The 22,449-nt window shown below is 53.0% G+C and overlaps 10 protein-coding genes across 10 annotated transcripts; 5 read left to right on the forward strand and 5 right to left on the reverse strand.

Annotated features, from left to right (window-relative positions):
• Positions 1–373: 373 nt before the first annotated feature.
• Z517_07088 (uncharacterized protein) lies at positions 374–1,051 on the reverse strand (the record flags this gene model as incomplete). Its single annotated transcript, XM_013428826.1, has 4 exons — positions 374–720; positions 769–874; positions 930–984; positions 1,038–1,051. 4 exons carry the CDS (start codon positions 1,049–1,051, stop codon positions 374–376), a joined length of 522 nt encoding a protein of 173 aa, XP_013284280.1.
• A 394-nt stretch (positions 1,052–1,445) lies between these two features.
• Z517_07089 (40S ribosomal protein S2) lies at positions 1,446–2,339 on the forward strand (the record flags this gene model as incomplete). The annotated part of the gene is made up of 2 exons (XM_013428827.1): positions 1,446–1,715; positions 1,824–2,339. 2 exons carry the CDS (start codon positions 1,446–1,448, stop codon positions 2,337–2,339), a joined length of 786 nt encoding a protein of 261 aa, XP_013284281.1.
• Positions 2,340–2,737: 398 nt separating this feature from the next.
• Z517_07090 (uncharacterized protein) lies at positions 2,738–3,076 on the reverse strand (the record flags this gene model as incomplete). Its single annotated transcript, XM_013428828.1, has 1 exon — positions 2,738–3,076. The coding sequence occupies one exon, from the start codon at positions 3,074–3,076 to the stop codon at positions 2,738–2,740; it is 339 nt and encodes a 112-aa protein (XP_013284282.1).
• A 937-nt stretch (positions 3,077–4,013) lies between these two features.
• Positions 4,014–5,234, forward strand: Z517_07091 (uncharacterized protein; the record flags this gene model as incomplete). Its single annotated transcript, XM_013428829.1, has 1 exon — positions 4,014–5,234. One exon carries the CDS (start codon positions 4,014–4,016, stop codon positions 5,232–5,234), a length of 1,221 nt encoding a protein of 406 aa, XP_013284283.1.
• A 449-nt stretch (positions 5,235–5,683) lies between these two features.
• Z517_07092 (uncharacterized protein) lies at positions 5,684–6,754 on the forward strand (the record flags this gene model as incomplete). Its single annotated transcript, XM_013428830.1, has 1 exon — positions 5,684–6,754. One exon carries the CDS (start codon positions 5,684–5,686, stop codon positions 6,752–6,754), a length of 1,071 nt encoding a protein of 356 aa, XP_013284284.1.
• A 2,033-nt stretch (positions 6,755–8,787) lies between these two features.
• Positions 8,788–11,225, forward strand: Z517_07093 (uncharacterized protein; the record flags this gene model as incomplete). Its single annotated transcript, XM_013428831.1, has 3 exons — positions 8,788–8,860; positions 8,914–9,018; positions 9,070–11,225. 3 exons carry the CDS (start codon positions 8,788–8,790, stop codon positions 11,223–11,225), a joined length of 2,334 nt encoding a protein of 777 aa, XP_013284285.1.
• Positions 11,226–13,540: 2,315 nt separating this feature from the next.
• Positions 13,541–15,260, forward strand: Z517_07094 (uncharacterized protein; the record flags this gene model as incomplete). The annotated part of the gene is made up of 3 exons (XM_013428832.1): positions 13,541–14,259; positions 14,314–15,076; positions 15,126–15,260. The coding sequence occupies 3 exons, from the start codon at positions 13,541–13,543 to the stop codon at positions 15,258–15,260; spliced, it is 1,617 nt and encodes a 538-aa protein (XP_013284286.1).
• A 617-nt stretch (positions 15,261–15,877) lies between these two features.
• Z517_07095 (uncharacterized protein) lies at positions 15,878–16,816 on the reverse strand (the record flags this gene model as incomplete). Its single annotated transcript, XM_013428833.1, has 1 exon — positions 15,878–16,816. The coding sequence occupies one exon, from the start codon at positions 16,814–16,816 to the stop codon at positions 15,878–15,880; it is 939 nt and encodes a 312-aa protein (XP_013284287.1).
• Positions 16,817–17,782: 966 nt separating this feature from the next.
• Positions 17,783–19,567, reverse strand: Z517_07096 (uncharacterized protein; the record flags this gene model as incomplete). Its single annotated transcript, XM_013428834.1, has 7 exons — positions 17,783–17,953; positions 18,006–18,093; positions 18,152–18,709; positions 18,760–18,839; positions 18,891–19,091; positions 19,214–19,241; positions 19,296–19,567. 7 exons carry the CDS (start codon positions 19,565–19,567, stop codon positions 17,783–17,785), a joined length of 1,398 nt encoding a protein of 465 aa, XP_013284288.1.
• Positions 19,568–20,761: 1,194 nt separating this feature from the next.
• Positions 20,762–22,073, reverse strand: Z517_07097 (uncharacterized protein; the record flags this gene model as incomplete). Its single annotated transcript, XM_013428835.1, has 2 exons — positions 20,762–21,903; positions 21,956–22,073. 2 exons carry the CDS (start codon positions 22,071–22,073, stop codon positions 20,762–20,764), a joined length of 1,260 nt encoding a protein of 419 aa, XP_013284289.1.
• Positions 22,074–22,449: the final 376 nt, after the last annotated feature.

A 22,449-nucleotide genomic window follows, 5' to 3' on the forward strand; every position in this document is an offset into this window, starting at 1 on the left:
GCTCAAGTGACTTGTACAAAGTGCAAGAACACACGTCAAGATTTCGAGACTGCTGTGGGTGAAGATTGAACCTGCTCTTCGGTGCAGCAGCCAGCGGCGCATGAAATAAAATCCGCATACTACGAATTTGGTTTAGCTTACATCGTGGCACAAATACAAACGTCCCGGTTGTTCTCGGCTCTCGATTGCTCTCTTCTATCAATTCTCTTCCTGAATTCTTCATTGTCCTAGATGGTTTCCTTCTCTAATGTAGCTGGTGGACTCTGTTCGCAGATGCCATAGCTCGAGTCATGCTGTCAAGCTGTCTCAAAAGATGCTATAACGTGCCCATGCACAAGACCAACCAGTTCTTCATACCTAGCTATGCCAACCCTCATTTCGAGCTGTTCAGATAACTCAAAAAACAGTTCCAGCCTAGACTCACAACATTCACGACCAGAACCCTATGCTCAAGAGGCACTAGCTTGAAATTCACAGCCTGGACTGCGGGCCATAGTGCCCAATTTGCCTTGAGCCCTGGAAGGTAGTTCTTGGCAAGTTTCTCTTTGGGGTCACTTCCTTCCAATACCGACATGGTCGAGAGGAAGAATGCAAGGTTGCAGGTCGCAAAGACCGTTTGGTCCGCGGCGACTCGCGCCAGTATTGTGAGATTGTGAGATTGGAAATTGATACGCTTCTGCAGGAAGGCATACCACTTGGTGGCTGCTGGTCCGAATACAACTAACCCTGGTCAGCTCGTCCACAGTATCCTGGCAATGTCTAACTCACAGCCGCCATATAAGCCCATTCGAGCTGTCCGAGTGGCGTCATGATTTCTCAATCCTTTCCGTTCCACAGCCTGCTGTGCAAGTGTGTCGCCCGCGGCAAAAAGCACCTTTGTTGGTCAGCCGAATGAATCTCGGAGAGATTATTGGAGTCATGGTCATTACAGCAGTGGTAACGGACTGGGTCAACAGCGGCCGCTTTGCCAGCTTTGCTTGATACCTGGTTCAGAGTGAGTCGTTGACATTCAGCAAGGAGCTCTTGATAAGGCGAACCATCGTATCGGCATATTTCCTTCCTCCGCTGTGATATACGAGTTGGTAGACAAGTCAGTGACTTAACATAGTATCGTCCCGTTAAGCTCCTCAACTTCGGTCAAGCTATGTGGAAGCGGATTGAAATATCAATATTGGGGGAGGGCGATCTGGTGGACTTCTGATTTCCAGGGTTTGCAAATGCGTCATTGGCCCTGGCGCCGGTGGCGGAGAGGCTGCCATCTCTGAAAGTCAATCCGCACATCCATATCCGGTTTAGCCCACAACCCCAAAACACAATCTCTTGGCGTGAATTTGCGAATCTTCCAAAGTGCGGATTGACTGATTCCACCCAAAAACTCACCAGAGACTTACCCTACAACTTGCGCCCCCCTTCCCGACAATCCATCCTCTGCGCAATTCTACAACATGGCTGACGCTCCCCGAGGACGCGGCGGTTTCGGTGATCGAGGTCGTGGAGATCGAGGCAGAGGTGACCGTGGGCGAGGACGACGAGGCCCGCGCCGCGGTGGTGCAAAGTCTGACGAGAAGGAATGGCAACCGGTGACCAAGCTGGGTCGTCTCGTCAAGGCAGGGAAGATTCAGAGCATGGAACAGATCTACCTGCACTCTCTCCCCATCAAGGAGTACCAGATCGTTGACTGGTTCTTGCCCAAACTCAAGGACGAGGTCATGAAGGTGAGGAGTCACAATCCAAGGATGGATGTTCTGGAGGGCAAGACCAAAAATGCCTCCAGGCAGAGTGTTTCCCCTGTGTTTTACTGACGAGTCCGTCTTGATCTACAGATCAAACCCGTCCAGAAGCAGACCCGCGCCGGTCAACGTACCCGATTCAAGGCCATCGTGGTCATTGGCGACAGCGAAGGCCACGTCGGTCTCGGCATCAAAACCTCCAAGGAAGTCGCAACCGCCATTCGCGCCGCCATCATCATCGCCAAACTCTCCGTTCTTCCCATTCGACGAGGCTACTGGGGCACCAACCTCGGTGAACCTCACTCCCTGCCCACCAAAGAATCCGGCAAGTGCGGTTCTGTCACCGTTCGATTGATCCCCGCTCCCCGAGGCACCGGTCTCGTCGCTTCACCCGCTGTCAAGAGATTGCTACAACTTGCCGGTGTGCAAGATGCCTACACTTCCTCGGCCGGCAGCACAAAGACCCTGGAGAACACTCTGAAGGCGACGTTCGTGGCAGTCAGCAACTCTTACGGATTCTTGACCCCCAATCTCTGGAAGGAGACCAAGCTTATCAGAAGTCCGTTGGAGGAGTATGGTGATGTCCTGAGAGAGGGCAAACGTTACTAGGTGGCGTAGGAAACCTGAAGACGAACAGACAGATGATAGGGACATGCTTCGGAAGTTTCCATTGGCAGACATGTGAGACAGCTTTGCATGGCGTACGGACAACGAGACCCGTCTGTACCTGAACAACAAAATACCATGATTCAAGAATTCTTTCAAGTTTTGGCCCTTGGGCAGTGTATGTGCTCTCTATATCGCTGGCGTCTCTTTCATCAGATGCTTTGTATGTTTGAGCTTCCCAGTGCAGAACCTTGCCCATTAAGTACTAAGGAAGATGTCTGTAAGCGCAGCTTTTGTAACTTTTCGCCGATGCTACGACGAGCTCGTGGTATTACAGTATATCCGCACATTCATCATGCAACCAGTCAGAGTGATAATGTAGCGATCTTTGACCGTACACCTTAATCCTCCAAGGCCATCTCTTCCATTGCCTTGACCGCGTTCTCCAGTTCTCGTATCCTCGGTCCAACCCGACTCTGAATCTCCTTGCTGACCTCTGGGCTCGTCTCCTTCAGCGCCTTTTGGAAAGCCTCCTGAAGCATCTTCAGTGCGTCCGCTGCAGCCTCTCTGTCATCGGCAGCATATACCGTCTTCTTCTCCGTCTCTTCAGCCGCAATTTCGAACTCATCTTTCGCGGTGGCGTAGAGCTCATTGAGATTTTCCATCACGGCATCAGCCGTGGGTGATTGCGCGTATCGGGAGGACGAGCTGTGGAATGGCGCAGAAACTTGACGAGACATTGAAATCCGTGAGGGCGACATTAAGGGTAAACCCCTGCTATTCTGGTTTGGTCGGAAAAGACAAGTCAATGTCCTCCATGGTTGAGGAGTTTTGAGTGAACAAAAAGAGTCCGTTGTCCGTCGAAGGGATCTCGAAGTAGCTGTACGAATCATGGTTGTTACTGTTGCTAATATAGACATGGGCAGACTCGGCAAAGACGAAGAAGATGGAGATAGCTTGTCTGTAAACACAGGGCGTTCAAGGTTTGATCCGAGTCGGCGTTTGGCGACCTGGGGGGCAGTATGCTAGCAGCGCATCTTGGTACAAACTACCTAGCGAGCAAGGAAGCGAGATACGAGTTTGCACCTGGGTTGATGACGTCTGGTTGAAAATTGCAGCCACTTAGCGCCACTAATCGTTGCTCGCAGCTTTGAAAATCCGGGGAACCGAAAACTCGCTATCATCCTCGTTCCTGCATTGGGATGGCAAGTCTGTAACTTTCCCTCTTGCTCGCTCCTTCTTTCTTTCCAAGATTCCCGTGACAGGTACTTCGCCAGCTGAGAGTGCCAGGGCTAGGTTACTTGCAGGCGAGCACCGATTGGAAAGCTTTGGGTTTGCTGCTTGTAACGGCATCCCCGTGACGTGATGTTTTGCTATTGTGGCGCCCCGGCTTGCCTTCGCAATGACGTCCTGCACTGGTGCTTCTCCCTGGATACTTCACCCTGCCAATGAAGTTTATAAATTGGGTTCACAAGTCAAGTGTTGCCCAGACAAGATGTTGCTGCGTCATTGTTGCGCGACTGGAATTTCGTGAGAGAGCAGCTGCTCATTTGTACCGTGATACCCCTTCATCACCCTTCACATCCTTTTCTCTCATAGTTGCCGGCACCACATTTGCTCTGATTGCTTTCCTACGTTGCTTGTGAGCCACCAGTACCACCCTGATACTACCGCACGATGCTCGGAAGAACACCAGCCGCAGCTCTTCGCTCAGGGCGAGCACTGAGAGTTCGTCGACCGATCCAGGTGCCTTCGCAATCCCGGACCACGCGCTTCCAGTCTACAGCTCCAGCCAAACCTACTACTGATGCCTCATCATCTTCAAGCCAGGCTCTTCTTGGGGGTCTGGCTGGTGGCTCTTTTGCATTTGTCCTGGGATACATGTGGTATCAGTTCTCGGGTGCCAAAACTGCCATGAACACTATACACTCCACGAAGACTTACGTCGACGACACCTTCAAGAAGGCAACTCAGAACGCCCCGGAGCCTAACCAAGCCATCCAGTGGCTGAAGGAGACGGTACAAAGCTACACAAGAATGATTCCAGGGGCTTCAAAATACGTCGACTCCGCTTTCGAGGACGTGGACAAGGTCCGGGAAAAGCATGGAGACGAGGTAGACAAAATCGTCAACGACACCTACCGGAAGCTGAAGGACGTCACCAAGAAGGGATTCAGCATGGAAGCTGGTGTGCAAGCCTGGGAAATCATTGAAGACTGCTTCAAGCGCATCGGCAGTCTGGCGGCCAGCGCTGGGCAAGACATCCTGGATAACCATCCCCAATTAAAGAGTCAATTTGGAGGCAGGTTTGAGCAGCTGCAGCAGATGGGCGAGCAGTACGGTCCAGAAGCTAAGAAGGCAGTTGACGAGACATGGCAGCAAATGCGTGACATTCTGGCTGGTGGTGTCGGCTTCTCGACAGTGCAGAAGCTGCAGGATCTGTTACAGGAGAAGTCACAACACCTGAAGAAGTACGGCGATCAAGCCTGGCAGAAGGGCATGGAGCAGGCCAAGCCACTTCTGGACAAGCAACCGCAAATAAAGAAGCTTATCGAGGAGAACAAGTCAAAGCTACTTCGTGGTGACCTGGGTCAACTGTGGCAGAAGGTTCAAGATGCGGCCCAGTCAGGAAACACAGACGATCTCCAAAAATTCGTGAAAGACCAAGTGGATAAAGTCTCTGAAAGCGCCGGTGGTGGCATCGAGCAGTTCCTTAACATGATGCCTGGTGGATCGGAGATTGGACCCAAGTTGCAGCAGTTGCAGGAACTCAGTCAAAAGCATGGGCAAGAAGCAGAGAAACTGGTCAGAAGTGCTATTGACGATGTGAAGAAGGTGTTATCCCAGAAGGTTGAAGAAGGGCAGCAGCTGAAGGAGAAGGTCAAGTCTGAGACGTAAGTACCCAGACCAGTCTGCCAACGTGCAAGGAACGGCCGAATGAATGCAATGCTGCTTTCTCTGCTGCATTAAAGAAGCAAAAGTGAGCTCCAGACCATCATATCACCCTGGGTTTTTTAGGGTCTCCAAAAGCAAACTGCCTGCGCGACATTGTCAACTGTACCTATGTATGTATATAGAAACATGCTACGACAGGAGTTGACGTCATAGGAGACGGAATTGAAGCGCCCCCAATATTGTAATCAACCTGGACTCCATGTACCTCATTTTCGCTACTATTACCTCTGGTCAATGTCTTTTCCGCTCTGCTTCCTACCATAAACACAATTTAAGTCCATGTAAAAGGGAACACAAATTGAATGAGGAGGCTGCAGTCATTGACGAAACAGATCATCTCACCCCATCGTGAGGCCCTCGCCCTTAATACGATCCACAGTCTCCCGCCTCTAATGGCTTCATCGACGGCGACAAGTACAGGAGCCACTCCCGGCCGCCCTAACCCTAGCACTGTGGCCGAGCACCTAAAGGGATCTACGCAATCATGGCATGGCCAGATAACCCCAGACGGGCCATTTCCTCCACAGCAGGGCCGCTACCACATGTACATCGGGCTGTTCTGCCCATTTGCGCACAGAGCAAACCTCGTCCGCCATCTCAAGGGCCTTACCGACCTCATAGATATCTCCGTTGTGAAGCCCTATCCGAAAGGAGACGAGCATGGGTGGCCTGGGTGGCAATTCCCGAAGTCCGACGAGGAGTACCCAAATGCCACGGTCGATAAGCTGTTTGGAAGCCAGTATCTGCACGAGGTCTACTTCAAGGCTGACCCGGAGTATAAAGGACGATACTCCGTCCCGGCCCTGTGGGACAAGGAGACCGGAACAATCGTGAATAACGAGAGCCCCGAGTTGATGAGGAACTTGCAGGTGGCTTTTAACTCGCTTCTGCCGGAGGAATATGCGAGCGTCACTCTGTACCCGGAGCATCTGCGCGGTAAGATCGACGAGGTGGGTGACTGGATGCAGAGGGACTTGAACACTGGTGTGTACAAGGCCGGATTCGCACCAGACCAGGAAACGTATGACAAAAACGTGCCCGTGGTGTTTGCCGCCCTTAACAGACTGGAAAAGATGGTCGCGCAGAACGGCGGACCGTACATCCTGGGCAAAGACCTGACCGAGTTAGATATCAGGGCATATGCTACAATCGTCCGCTTCGACACCGTGTACGTGCAGCATTTCAAATGTAACCTAGGCACGATTCGGCACGACTACCCGCAGTTGAACAACTGGTTGAAGAACTTATACTGGAATGTCAAGGGATTCAGGGAGACGACGGACTTCAAGCACATCAAGGAGAACTACACCAAGAGCCATTGGGATATCAACCCCAAGGCCATTACACCCATGGGCCCGTATCCCGATGTCGAAGAGGGGTTTGAGCCAGATGTCAGCAAGGTCAGGGTTGGTGGTGTCTCTATGCCCAAGGTGGTGGAGTTGGAAAAGCAGCTGCCGGGATGAGGTGCAGCCAGTTTTGAAGGATGAAACCGACATGGGGAAGTTCTTGCTTGTCTGGACTCTTCTCACCGACGCGAGATGAGCCGTCACCTGTTGTTCGTGTGGAGTGGGAAAGTGATCGGCGGTGAGCCACGACATCTTCTTCCCAGTTGATCCTAACGAGTGTGGATTATCCGCCAGTCCCGTTCATGGTAGACCGCCATGTATTACCTCGTACGTGTACGAGTAGCAAGTCCATCAGCCTTGTCACTTCGTGGCCTTGCTTATGTTTCTCCGACTGGGTTCCGTGATGGCAACGATCATGCAGCGATTGGTGACAAATGCTGTATTATGTGGCCAATTTGCGCCGAATTATCGATGTTCTGCTGGTTGCATGTCTTCTCGACATCAATCTTCCACTGAAGGGAGAGGCATTTTCCTCGAACCTAGCTGCGGGACCGTCGTGACATCCGGGGGGAAAAGTATGTAATAGTGATGGTTGCTCTGATATGCAAGCGAAGTTAAATATTGCACCACTGATTGGTGAGTGAAGAAATCAGGGGAAAGCCCGGCGGGCGCCTGTGAAGCCGCGGCGGTGTGGGATCTGCTGGGCGCTGGTGGGCAGGACTGGCCAGGCTTTTTAGTTAAAAATCACCCAAGTTTGCTAGGCGTTTAGTGTCGGGTTTGGGGGTTCTTTTAGGCTAGCCACCCACTGGCTGTTTCTGCCTCCCACAAACGACAACCTCATCTCCAATTTAATCTCCTGCCAAACCACTCATCACCAGAGTCCCACGACAGTGGCCAAACTCACAGCCGTTGACTTTCCATGTGTTGTCTGTCTGGCAGCTGTGTGGTCTCCCTGCATCTCCCACTCTGATCCTTGTCACCATGATCTCCGGGCCTGTCCTTTTTTGCCTCCCCCTGGCTTCTCGGAGAATTTCTACAGCTTCCAGTCGACGGTATCTGCAACTTTATCTCAACGGGTTAAAAACCAATGTCCGTTGGTTGTGGGACCCAGAATCCAATACCCCATTGAGGCCTAGCAGACAGCCACAAGCGCTCCTTTGCCTGCACCGTTGGGAGTGCAACCATGTCAATGTGGCTGTTCGTGGCTGCGACTTAGTCCTCGTGCGGTAAAGCGACAACGGCACCTCGAGATGACGACGCAAGCTAAGGGTTCAATGTACATATCAATCTCAATCGGGAAATCCGCCTCTCTGAGAAAAAAGCTGGGACATCGATCGACGCCGAGCACAGTGGTTCACACACGGTTAATTGATTGCTGTTGGAGCTACTTAAAGAGATGGCAGCCAAGAAACCACTATGTTAAGGTTCCCTCGAAGGAGTGTTCCAGCACCGTCCCTTAGGTAGGAAACGAACTTGTCGGAGAGCATGTGCCTCTCGATCTTTTCTGGCACAAATCTCACTGGTTACGGGGCCCAGAACAGGGCCCCTGGTCAAACGTCAATGCTAAAGCGGCCTAGAGAAGCCCACCGCAAGCACTTACTGTTGGTTTTGATCGACGCCGTGGCTTCATCTCCACTCTCTAATCAACTAGGCACGAACTTTCTGAAAGCCTCATCTCCTACCCCAGCCAAAGAGTGCTTTGACATGACAGTCTGCCGCCAAAGTGGCTAGGCGCCTACCAGTTATGTGCTCGTACACTACTCGTACGTGTTCCTGGCCACGATCTTGTTATCGAGGTAGCCGGCGTTAACGCACCCTGTCCCTGCTTGTCCGTGGATTGGTTGTTCTGGCCCATGGTCACTGTCTTAACAAGACCATTTCCCTTGCTGCCCGTGTTACCAAACTCTAGATAACTGGATACGATATCCTCCAGCCACTGACTCAACCTTGCGCTCGGAGGCAGATCGTCGCAGAGCTGTTTTCAGGCAATAGCTTGCTGAGGTCGTCGATGCTGCAAGGGTTGGGACAATAGACGATACAGTTGAAGGTCAAGGGATTCGCAGGAAGGGAAACGAAGGATGGAAGTCCCCGCAAGGAATCCAACCTTGTTGCCTGTCATTAAATGTTCAGATTGCGGACAAGATGTTGATATGGCGAGCCTGACCAAGCACCAGTGCGCAGCAGCAGCAACACCTCCAGCACCACAACCACCCGCAACACCAGGTATACTTACATGTCTCGTGCCCACATTCAATACTATGGACTGACAATACCAGCTTCGTTTGTGCCTCCGCCTCTTCCACGGACAGACTCATCTACAAGTCTAAGGAGCGCGAGACCGCAACGACCGTTGTTGCCCAGAATCGATCCTTCTATCGGCTGTGAGTTTCGCAGAAGTGTTCGTCTCGGCAAATACTGACCTACCCTTTCAGTTCGACCTCCAGTTCTTCACGGCGAACTCACGCCTGCAAGCAGCGGACACAGCTCGCTGATGTCTCCTGTGAGTGCAACTTCTGGCCCTCAGTCACCAGGGCCGGCTATCCGCAAAGCATCTGTACCGGGACCCCGACGTCCACCATCGCCAGAATTGACGAATCTCGATTGTGCATTCCCTCCCTTTCCTTTGCCTTCGAGGGCTGCTACGACACGAAAGCGTGAGAGATCTGCAACTCATCGCAGTGATACAAAACCGTCCAAGTCTCGCGATACCCAGAAAGCGTTACCTGTGGGGAGCAGACCGTACCCACTTTCAAGAGGAGGATCAGATAACTCGGTGATGACTCTGGCCTATCAAACATCGACACAGAAGCAGCCGCGTTCACCGAGCCCTAGAAATGGAGGCAGCCCCTCGCGGAGCACTGAGAGGGACGGTTACCAACAGAAAAGTGAAAAGCCGCCAGAACCAGAGAAGAAACCACCTGAGCCGATTTCAGTAGGCCAGGGCGATGGTGCTCTGGAAATGCTACAAGCAAAGAGTTTCACGCCAGAGGTCTCAAGCTCTAGCGCCCAGAGAGAGCCGACACCCGACGCAAAAGCGATCCCGGATTTCAGTGCATTCGACTTTGGTGACGCAGGAACCAACAAATCCAAGCCAGAGGCTACGAACGAGGCCCCAAGACTGATCGAGGAGCGCTCTAGAGCTGATACTGAGCCGTCATACAGAGCCAAAAGACCCCCGCCACTGCTGGACAGCAAAGAGGTTATGACCTTGGTAAAATCACCTACACTCCCACAAGCATCGCCGGTTGGTAGCTTGACGCGAGGACTGGGACGTTTGTTTGGTCGACGACAGTCTCAGTCTTCAGGGTCACGGCGGGATGTGGTCCGGCAGGCTCTCAGTGACGAGCCAGATACGCACGACAGTTATTTTACAAGCCGAAGTATTGTTAGTCCAATGAGCGACCGGTCACTCAGCGCTGCAGATCCATCCCCTGTTACCATGTCGCCATCGGTGTCTCCTGGACTATTGCCGGACCACGAGGAGTCGCTGAAGGCATTGGAAGGACTGACACCTGAGCGGGCTGCTGTAACTCCAATGGTTGTCGTGGAACCAGCCAGAGAAGAACCGCTGCGCCCACCAACCCCCCCTATTGAGACTGACATCGCTATAACACCGGGGTCGCCAGAGACTACTGCGGTGTCGCCTGGTGCTCCAGGTGCAGAGCTCATCGAGGCTCTTCGACGGGTGTCAGTTGACTCGGCGTCGTCCTACGGTTCGGCTGCATTCTCCGAGAACACTGCCAGCACCAGATCGAGTTCACCACAGGCCGAACTTGTTACACACAAAGCGTCCGGACCATCCAATTCCGGTGTCCTCAACTCGGAGCATCCTGATGTGCCTGCACCACTAAGACCAAAGATCCCAGACCTTCCACCCGATTCGCCAACGGATCCGTTCTTTCAGCAAGGTCGTCTATCACCACTCCCAGACCTTCCCAACCGCGAATCTGACTCGACAGACTCACTATTCTCGATCTCAGTGGGTCTACAAACAAGCCCCAAATCAACCCATGCTCCTCAGGTGTCATTGAGCAGCAGTGCCAAGTCTGCAGTTCCCAATAAAGGAGTCTGTCGCGGCTGTTCTCAGCTGATCCTCACGGGACAAAAGTCAGTGTCGAGCGCAGACGGTCGGCTAACTGGCCGGTACCACAAGGAGTGCTTTGTGTGCTGGGCATGCAAGATTGCGTTTCCGACGGCTGAATTCTACGTTCATGATGATCACCCGTACTGTGCTTACCACTACCACGAGCTTGAGAATTCTCTCTGTGCTACCTGCGGCAAAGGAATCGAAGGCCTGTATATGGAAACCGCCAACGTCGCGGGGCGCGGCAAAGAGAAACATCATCCGGATTGCCTAAAGTGCACAACTTGCAAGATCCGACTGGACCACGACTACTTTGAACTGTCTGGGAAGGTCTACTGCGAACGAGATGCGTTTCGGCTTGCAACCTTACCAAGATCCCATGACAATGCTCCCAGCCGCCCGAGCCCACTGATTCGAGAGTACATCTCCAGTGGAGACCCTGGACTCGTAAAGGGCAGGAATTTCCCAGAGCGAAGAACGACCAGATTAATGACGATGACCTAATTTCACGACAACGACAGACGCAATGCTTGACGCCGGATTTCGATCGTTTGGCAAAGCACAGGAGTCTTTTTGGAGAGGGCACTGGATGAGGAGTGGACACTAGCAACTTCAAGTTTACGCGGCCGGCAACAGTTCCAGTTCGTGGCAGAGCATGGTATGATCCGCTGCAATCCTTTCTTCCTGCTAACATCAAGTATATATACACGAGACTTATGCCGGACATATGGAGCGTCCATTTCAAGCGGAAGCATGGTGTTCCGGTGTGCGATCAGAAGAATATATTAGCTATATATCGATAATGTTTATGCCGCTGCACATCCAAGGCCAAACTTTTCCTGCTGTGACGCCTGATCGGAACGCTTTCCTTCGAGTGAGCTTTGCTTGTCTTTTCAACCACGATTGTTTGTGTGACGTCGCGTTGCTGGCTCTATGCACTGAGGACATACCAGCAAGCGAGGCCAAGGTAAGATCGGGAGCTACTTGACTTGTCTTTTAATTACCAGGGATGGTTGACATGTTCCATTCGACTCCTTTCTCGCTGGAGGGCACGAAACTCGAACGAGGCCGTTGGAGCGTCTACTCCGGCACTTCGGTAAGCATGGATACCCCCACGACGCACACGCGCATGCCATCGGGTGTCTTAGCGTATCATGTGCTTTGCTGGGATGTCAATGTCACTCGGCAGGGTATTTAGTGTCAGATCTGGCAAGCAGGCAAACAACCGAGACAGGAAAAAGATTATCCCACGATTCGGAAAGGGAACAGAAATCCCAAAGCTTGCTTTGACGACCACAAAGAAGCAACCCCCGGTTTGTGTGACACGGAGACTTCTTCCCCAGGGCAGAAGAAGATAGATGACTGACTTGGGCGGCCCGAAGCAAGACCTAAACCGCACTTTTAGCGGCACGAACAGAAACGCCGCCAGGGAGTGGATTGGAGGCATCAAGGTTTGAAACTGGGCCAAGGAGCACGTCGTGTGACCGCAACGACAATCGACAGCACAGCCGAGGGGAGATTGGAGACAAAAGCTGACGAGCAAGATTGAAGCCTGTGGATGCAGCCGGATATCAAGACTGGATTCGGAGAGATGCGGGAGGTTGAGAAAGGTGAGATTCTGGGCTGTGCCGAATTGATTGGAGGTACGAGGGATCTCCAAGAGATGGTTCCGGACCACAGCGGTAACAAGTGGTGCAAGTCTCATGCGGTCCAAATGCACATGCATCTCAGCATTTGGGATTGATGCGTCTATGGAGCCAGCAACAAGACACGAAAAGCGAAAAGCGAAAAGAAAGACGATGGGTCGGGCCTGGCGTGGGACCGAGACTGAACATCACTCGATCAATCCCACGCGCCTGTACCACAGTTTCCACCTCTTGGAATGATAAGGACAGAATCCACGAACAAACCCTCTTATCGACAGAGTACAGCTCAGCACATCCCCCCTATTATTATGGAGCCCTTGGTGCCCGAACGGCAGTCGGAACGCATTCACGACTTCAGAACAGAGAGTCAGTATCGAAGCGGTCAAAGCAACAAGAGACTAAACGGGGACCCAGACACGCCAGTCTAATTAGCGAGGCCAGGAAGACGCAATTCCCATTAGTCACACTCTCCACCGCACACCGAGTGACAATTGCTTGTGGGATACAAGAAGCCGTCCGTCTTCCCTTTCTTCCATCCCTCTCGACACCACACAATATACAATTGACGCCCTACAAAGCTGTCTGGAACGCGAGTCTGATCACCGCCCGGCTGTGATCTATTCTCATTCCTCTTCTACACACAAGGATCACCACCGAGTGATCCGCCCAACCGCCAAGACGTTTTCGAATTTGTTGCCCTCGTAAGTACCGACCATGCTGCCTCTACCCTGTCCAGTTTTGCAGTGCTGGTACCTGCATCCAACCCCTGTCCATGCATTTCTTCTCGCATCTTCAATCTGGCGGTACCTGGCGTCAATCTCGTGTCAGGTCTATCGTACCTTTGGCCATGCAGTTGACCGCGGGTGGTACCTTGATGTATCCCCTCTACCACCGCAATCGTCCTTGGACGTCGACGTTGGATGCCGCTCGTTCTATTGACAATTTGGTCTTGTCTTCATATTCTTTCCTCTTCGGACCGCTCTTGCAAAATGCTCGCTCACTCACAAACCACTTTTAAGCTCTCATCACCCGTTCAACGGTAGCCGACGCTCTTCCCCTCCTGGAGGAGCATCGGATATAATACAGACCCGATAAATTCGCCATTTATCAGAGAAACCGCTGCCACTTTAAACTATTCGTCAAGCTCATTCAGTCACTCCTCTCGAGCTCAATATGGCACCACACGCGGAAATCGGCGTCGGCACCATGAACGGGTATAGCAACAATCACGCCTCGGACTCGGCTCAATCGCACAAGGATCTTTTCACGGTCGACTCTCCCAACGTTACGTATACTGACGAACACATCAAGAGCAAGTATGTCTACCGCACCACAGCAGTCACCAAGTCTGCCGATGGGAAATACACGGCGACGCCCAAGGAAACCGTCTATGACTTCAAAGTCGACCGTAAAGTGCCCAAGGTCGGTGTGATGCTGGTGGGATGGGGCGGCAACAATGGCTCCACTGTCACTGCCGGCATCATCGCCAACCGTCGTGGACTTGTCTGGGACACTCGTGAAGGGAGTCGTGCTGCCAACTACTACGGCTCCATCATCATGGGCTCAACCATCAAACTCGGGGCTGACGCCAAAACCAACGAAGAGATCAACATTCCTTTCCATGACGTCTTGCCCATGGTTCACCCTAACGACCTTGTGGTTGGTGGCTGGGATATCAGCAGCCTGAACCTGGCCGCCGCAATGGACCGTGCTCAGGTCCTTGAACCAACCCTCAAGGCCATGGTGTACAAGGAGATGGCTCTCATGAAGCCGCTGCCCAGTATCTACTACCCAGACTTCATTGCTGCCAACCAGGAAGATCGTGCGGACAACATCCTGCCGGGAAACAAGGCCAGCATGGCCCATGTTGATCAGATCAGGGCAGACATTAGGTGCGACAGCCTCCTCGTCACCCAAGATATTGAGAGATGCTAAACTTTGTACAGGGACTTCAAGGCTCAGAACAACCTTGACAAGGTCATTGTTCTCTGGACTGCCAACACTGAGCGCTACGCCGACATCATTGCCGGCGTCAACGACACCGCCGAGAACTTGCTGAAAGCGATCGAGCAAGGCCATGAGGAAGTGTCGCCCTCGACAGTCTTCTCCGTGGCTTGCATCCTTGAAAAGACGCCCTTCATCAACGGCTCCCCTCAGAACACCTTTGTTCCCGGTGCCATCCAGCTCGCTGAGAAGCACGACTCGTACATTGGAGGTGATGACTTCAAGTCGGGTCAGACCAAGATGAAGTCGGCATTGGTCGATTTCTTGATCAACGCTGGTATCAAACTGACGTCGATTGCAAGCTACAACCATCTGGGCAACAACGACGGCAAGAACTTGAGCTCTCAGAAACAGTTCCGTTCCAAAGAGATTTCCAAGTCCAATGTCGTCGACGACATGGTGGCTGCCAACAGTGTCTTGTACAAGAAAGATGAGCACCCAGACCACACCGTTGTTATCAAGTACATGCCCGCTGTCGGAGACAACAAGCGAGCCTTGGACGAGTACTATGCCGAGATCTTCATGGGTGGCCACCAGACCATCAGCATCTTCAATGTCTGCGAGGATTCCCTGTTGGCCTCGCCCTTGATCATCGACCTTGTCCTCGTCGCTGAGATGATGACCCGCATCCAATGGAAGACTGAAGTTGCTGCGGAATACAAGGGCTTCCACAGCGTCCTGAGCATTCTCAGCTACATGTTGAAGGTAAGAGCGCACAACTCTTGTTAGAATCTCACTGACATGACTCTCCCAGGCACCTCTCACGCCCCCTGGAACGCCCGTCGTCAACGCCTTGGCCAAACAGCGCAGCGCCCTGACCAACATCTTCCGGGCCTGTGTCGGTCTGCAACCCGAGTCCGACATGACGCTGGAGCACAAGCTGTTCTGAGGCCGCTTGGCTCAGGCAGCGCACTCTCTCCGACCCTAATGTGCAGGTAATGGCAAAGAAATTAGCAGGGCTTACGAAGCCGCTCGGCCGCTCTCGGCATACGATGCGATGGGGGTGGCTAGACTGCTTTTTTTCCCTTTGCATTGCGAAATGGCGAAATACCAAAAGGGTCGGGCTCTCTCTGTCTTTCTCTTTTGGGGTCACCTAGACTGCACAGATTTGTTTTTGGTTCCCGAGTACACTGTTGTTGTACTTGTACTGTCGTTTCCGCTTTTCCTCCTACCCTCCTTCGACTAGAACTCGACTCGACTCGACTCGACTCGGAGGTGTCCAACTCACTTGTCGCTCCTTTAGTTGATCCAGCTGCATAGTATAGCCTTTGCAACACAAGACATATTACTCCCCCCCCCCAACTTCTTCTTCTATTCTCAATCGGCAAGGTTCAGGGCACCGGGCTTCTGTGGGTAGCGTACCACGTAACGTAACGTAGTCGACTGTATCCGTAAATCCCACTCCCACATACATAACGTGGTGGATAGTAGGAGCGATACTATGTATATACATAGAGGGTTCATTCGTGCATAGGTAGGGTATATAGCGTTATAGGGCATACGTTCTCAGGAGAAACCGCCGCGCGCGAGAGCGTACAAAGTGCCCACGCCAGCCTTGACCCCATCGACGATATAGACCTCCCTGCCCCTTTCGTCGCCGAGGGCTTCGACGCAGGCCGTGCGCACCGCCGAGTCCAGACCGACCATTCCCGCGCAGCCGAGACAGATAGCCTGGACGCGCGAGACGAGGTGGTTCTTGTTGTTGTTGTTGCTGTCGGTCTCGCCATCGCCATCGGTATTGGCCCCGCGCAGGAGAAGCCGCTTGGTCGCGTCCATCATCTTCCTGCGGACTTCGTGGGCAGGGAGGTCGTGGAGCTCGCTCGCGTTGAGACCCGTGGTTTCGCACCCGACAAAGGGCGACGTCGTTTTCGTGGTCGGACAGCCGAGAAACTCCTCGACGGCGATCTGCAGGGCCTCCTCCCAAATCTTTCCGGTCGAGACGATCCCAAACGCCGGTCTCTCCCTAGCAGCAGTGGCGGCAGCGTTCGCAGAAGTCTGGTCAGGTGGGGAGTCGCGCAACAAGGCCAGACTCGCCAACACGCTCGCCTCAAAGATGCCCGTGACGTATTTCCTCGCCCCGGACCCTTGGGGCCCTTGAGTCGCCGCGGCCGCGACGGCCGCACACTCGGCCTTGAGGCGCGCGACGAGCGGGTGCTGGCTGTAGCACGCGACGAGGAAGCAGTCGTGGTGGGGCACGAGGGGGAGTAGATGCGGGAGGCAGATGTCGGCCGACCGCGCCGCGTCGGCGGGCGAGTTGATGCTCGGGATGCCCGGCGTGGGCGACGTGAAGAACGTGTATTGCGCGCCTGGAATCCCCAGGTCCTGCACGACGGGTTTCAGCGCGTCGGTCATGGGTTGGGACGTGTTGGGGTTGATGATCAGGATGCGCACAGGGGGCGGCGGTGTCGACGTTGACGATGCTGCTGCTTCGTCTATTTCCGTCATCGTGTTATGGAGTTGGTGTGTGTGTGTGTGTGTGTGTGTGTGTGTGTGTGTGTGTGTGTGTGTTTTGTTCCTTTCTTTTTATCACCCTCTCGCTTCACCCTGTCTCTGTCTGTAAGTGTGTGTTGGAGTTTATGAATCAGGAAAAAGTCGCAAGTCGGGCAGGTGGCAGTTTCGATTCTTTTACAGACTTGTTCCAAGATTTAATGCGGGGAGAGGGGGATGTCTCCTTATCTTATTGCCCGATAAGAGATAAGGCGGGAAGGCGAGAAGGATATCTGGACCCTCGACGCCTTGACGCCTCAGACATGTATATACATACTGAGTACTCGGTATATAGATACTTGACATATCCTCATTTGATACTGTGCGATGGGCGTCTATCAGAATCCTATAGGCTGGGGGGCCTTCCCTTTCATTCTGGCTGAATCAATGCCAAGTGTCCGTGTTCCACCATCTTTTTCATGACTTCCTCGCCGAAGCATGAATATATTGTGAATCCTGTCAAGTAAACCATCATCGTCCGGTCGAAGCCGTCACGAAGATCACCAGCCTATGCTTCCCTCCTCGACAGATATCTCTGAGATTCTGCTGTCTCCCTTCGTCAGAAACAGTGACCTCCTGGGGACGTCCCAGGTGGGTGACACTTCATCTCAGCTCAGTCATCTCCGAGTTCATTGTCCTGACAGACAGGAGCCTAAGTTGACGAATATCGGACGGCTTTCGAAAGTCCACCTTTCGTCAGGGTGGAGTCTGTGACAGAACGACCGAGTACTCGTCTTTTCAAGGAGTCTACCGAAGATTTCTCTGCGCAGCATTGCTTGTATATTGATGCATTCCGCAAGATGAGACTTGTCTCCAGTTGAGTCCAAGAGGTGACTTGGCCAGAGCCAGCCAATACTCCAACATTCTCGAAATATTGAGAGCTGTCTGTGTATTGTTCAACACACGAATCGTCGTTCTCGACCTTCACACAAGTTTGGTCTCGGCTGCGTCGTCGAATTGGTCGGGCGCTTTATCATCGATATTTGGGGCGGCTCTTGTAGGTGTCTTGAATAGTCGCTGCCCGCCCGTGATGAGATCTCGAAGGGTGGCGTAAACGACCAGTATCCAAAGCAGGAATACGCAAACCGAGGTTATCTGTGGTTGCAACGATCAGCCAGGTGACGCGAAAAAAGCATGAGAGCATTACAGATCCAATGACGCGGAAAAACTTGGAGGGTATCTCTTTTGCGAGTGTATTGCTCGAGAGTGCAAAGGTGCCGATCGGAAAGGTGAACCTGTCCACTGTGAGTCGCCAAACTGCTTGACTGAGCCTGTCCTCGGGACGAAACCTACCCCCACCAGCCCATATTGAACGGGAAGTGCTTGCAATGGTATATTGTTGCAACGGCAAGAAAAAGCCACAGCAAGGTGAACCCCCACAGGACCAGAGATAGAAGCACTCCCAAATTGTACGCCAGATCTCCGGCCAGAGGGTGGATGGTCTTGGTCGAAGCGAACACTCTCATCGCGACGCTTCCGAGCTTCATGATTGCAAACGCACCCATGTTCAAAGGACCCAAGGGGATGAAACAAGAAACAATGACCTCGCGCGGCGGGAGTTTGTGGATGGTCAGACGCTGCCAATAGATGACGAGGATAAATATTGCAGAAGGAACGCCTACGCCCCAAAGGACATAGCCGATGATGACGGTGGCCAAAGCTTGCTCGTCGTTGGGCAAGACATTTGCAACCAATGCCGCGGTGGCGGATGCGACAACAGTCCCGATGACAGGGAACATCTGCAGTGCGGTGAACGTCGACAGGGGAGTCTCTTCCTGTCGTTTGATCACAAGCAGGAAGGGGAGGAACAAGGCACACAGCAGTGAGATGGCTGCATCGGCCATCCATAGCCTGAGCTGGTCAGAGAAAGGCACTGTGCAAAACTGAGAGGCAGCACTCACCCCCATGAAAGGTAAATGACCCATCTGCCCCACGAAGGAGCGCACACAAACACCATCATGTTGACGATAGTCCCGAGACTCTGTTTGGCCGTGTCAGCGCAGTCTCCAGAAAGGCAGCCGGGGACACCCACCACTGGTATACTACTCAGGAAGAATGCCTGATTGGGTCGCTCGACTATAGTGATCCAGACCCTGGGAAACAGAACGAGCTGGAGAACGGACACGAAGATGAAGAAGGCGAAGAGACCAATGTTCAGGCAGAACACAATGACCGAGAGCCAATACAACCATCTTGCGTTGTATGGGAATTGATTGAGGAGGCTCGCCACGACCTTGTGGTGTCCTGAAATCAGCCGTTGTGTCAAAAGCAGATGAGACGAGTTCCTCGCCGGCTTCTGGATTGAAGGACAGGACCAGGAATTTGCATCAACTTGGCGAGTGGAAAGGCACTTACACCAGTGCCCATGGTCACCGTGAACCAGCTGCGTAAGCGCCGTCAACACGCAGCCTCGACATTTGAAGAGAGTTTGACGTACGACGGCGTGAAGTACTTGACATATTTCCTCCATCCCAGCTCACCCTTTTTCCGAAGCTCCAGAGCCATCTGTTTGCCATCCTGCGTCGATAAACGAGAAGCTGGTGGAAGAGAGGTAACTTCAGGGCCGTCCCCCAGAGCCGGGTTCCAACATGCGATGTCGCCATCTTCGGCGGTCCCTCCACTCAGGGTCTTTTGTAGGGAAACGGCAGCATTAGTGACAAGTCTGGTCAGCGTCCTGGGGCGAGTCGGTCGAGACGGAGCTTCAGGCATTGCCCTTTTTGTGGAGGAAAGGAGCGGACCTGGGAGTAAATGTGTGTCACGGAATGCTGCTTGTGACGTGGAGGGACAGGGGCGGCGGAGATATTTGCTAAAGATTGATATGCTTTCTCCGCGGTACGTGAGAGCTGCAACGACCCCTAAAGGACAGGCACAGATCACCTCGTTCACCCCGAATGTCCTTTATTGTGCCACTGCTATAGCCTTGTAGACATCGCTCCGTCAATGGAATGTGGTGAGATTGCGGATGGGTAGATGGAAGTGATGGAGAGGAGAGAGTCAGAGAAGGCCACATGGAAAACAGCAGCGAGGTTGAAGTTATTATTATTTTTGAATCTGGACCAAAGCGGGATCATGCGGCACGTTGTAGCGAACCGGGATTAGCGAGCTTGTGCCCAGCAAGGTTCTTCAGGTGTCCTAATATTTATTGACTGGTCGAAATCTGGAAGGAGACGAATACCCGATCCAGCTTGAGGCTGGAGAGGGGGAGATGAGAAACGCAGGGTTGGATGGTGAATGGGGAAGTGTGAATGGTGGATGGTGGGAGGGAGGCTGATGCGCAGTTGGTGAAAAGTGTGGCTGCGTCTCCATGGCGCATGCAGCTTACGAAATCGATACGAGACACAGATTCTGCATTATCCCTACTCCACTCGACACCCTTGACACTCTCATCCTCAAATATGAATCGCAAGGTAGCAAGGGACTAACTAGGAGAAGCCATATTGACATTGAGAGAAAGAAAACCCTCCAAAAGTGGCGGCTCTATCCGCCAAATTTCCCTCCAACCTGCGTCGAATTGTAAAGACGATAGATATCAGGCTGCTCCTCGATGCACTCCTCTGCTCTGATTCCTCTCCCGTGTTGATCCTCGTGTTCTCAACCGCTGATCCCTCTTCCGTCCACCAAGATGTCTTGACCGGAAAGCGCTGAAAAATGATCCAAGCCCAAACGGAAAAGTACTGACGCCTGCAAACGCTAGACCCAGCGCGGAGATCTCGTCTCTTTGCATGACCACGTCGGAACGCCATCTAACGAACCGCATAGCTCTTCGGCGGTCCGCTGATATCTGGTTCAAGCACCGAGGTGTGCGGTTCTGGTTGGTTTTTTGGGGTCGGCTCCTGCCAATAGGTGTTTTGGGGTTGCTCGTGCTGTTGCAGATACCGAAATCTACAACTGCGACAGAAGGGTTCAAGGGACGAACAGTCGACCTCTGCCGCGGGTCGATCCACGTTCGAACGAATTGCTGTAGCCGCGGTTCAAGTTCGACCCCCGACCTCCTCCACGGCCGTAGTTTCGATGAGTCCCCCGACCACTGCTGAACTGGTGCGGGACATGGTTGCTCGTGTTGACGAGCGGTGTACTGCCTCGCGCGAAGCTGCCGCGGTCAAAAGAATCGGGGTCGATCTCTTCCACAGGAATCTGAGGCTTGTTCTGCACCGCCTGCGCAGGTGTGCTAAAGGAGGTTCGGGGGGACCGTGTATTTCCTCCTCGGCTGCGGACGCTTCCTGCGGCAGCGCCTCGCGACGATTGAGCTCCGCGGGTCGAGCCTCGACCTCTTGGTTTAAAGACGACCTCTTCCTCGTCACTCTCAACGTCATCATAGCTGAAAAGGGTCTTCAGCTCGGAGTTGGACACTCGTTTCGCCTTGTCCTTCTCGGAATTGTCTGGCACGGGTGATTCTTTCTCTCCCAAACCAAGCGCACTCCTCAATTGGTGGATATTCTTAGTCGGTATACCAAAATCCCGGGCAAGGTGCATAGTATCAGCCGAGTTGGTCAGGAAGATAAGGCCTTCATCGGCAGGGGCCTTCTTCTCGTGTACATACCAGACGACAGGGTTCAGAAGGGATTTGAGCGATGGTGGGACGGGTGTTTGATCGTGGCTGATGATGGTGGCAGACTTGACCTCAGGACTGGTCTTAGAGCTCTGCGGTCCAGAAGAAGAGGGGGACAACGGCGGTGTAGAGCCGGGCGACATGTTTGCAGGTTCTTTGGCAAAGTTGAGTTTGTCCAAGAGGACCTGCGACAACGGGCCTGCGACCCCCGCGCTGACTTTGAAGGGCATTTCCGAGTCCTTCTCCTGTTTGTTGTCCATGATTGGGATCGAGTCCTCTCCTTCATGCATCCCAGCAGTCTTCATGCTTTCATTCGTGTAGTGTGCCTCCACCTCAGCCCATGTAGGGTATTGGTCGTCGGGACCTTGGAGGATGACAGGGTCATGCGGTAAATCGCCGCGAGACGAAGTGCTGCGGTCGAGAAACTTGACTGCTTTGCGCGCACTGATGCCAATCTGTGAAGAATCCTTCTTCAGAACATTCAGGCGAGAAAGCGCTGAAGCCGATTAGCGGGACACAAAGAATTTGCGACACACGGGCAGCCATACTGTACAAGGGCACAACAAGAATGATGAGGCCCTGCGAAACCCAGCTCTCAATCTCCTCGAGACTTCTGGTCAAGGCCGTGTCGTCGACGAGACAACGGATGACATTGTTTTTTGACATTTTCATGGTTTGCCGCTTGTGAATCTGTATTGGATCGGGGTGACGATGTGTGGGCTATAGGGCGAAAAATTGACGATTCATCGGCGCAAACTTTGGAAGGTGCGGTAGCCAGGCGCTACAACTGTATACTTCCAGTCATCGGTCAGCGAGGTGAAATTCCACGAAGAGATTATGGCAGGGAGTTCAGGGCATGGCAGTCGAGGCTCAGGCAATACCGGGTATGTTTGTGGTGGAGAGCAAGCAGTAAGGATAGGTGCGCATCTTCGCTAGGAATAGTTTGACGCCGTGATGCGGCCACCAGTCGGTTTCATGTGAGGATGCATCGACAGGACAGGCTTGCGAAGTGAAGAAGAGTCCAACTTCGCGTGAAGAGTAA

This window comes from Fonsecaea pedrosoi (assembly GCF_000835455.1).
Source record: "Fonsecaea pedrosoi CBS 271.37 unplaced genomic scaffold supercont1.4, whole genome shotgun sequence".
Taxonomy (NCBI): Eukaryota; Fungi; Ascomycota; class Eurotiomycetes; order Chaetothyriales; family Herpotrichiellaceae; genus Fonsecaea; species Fonsecaea pedrosoi.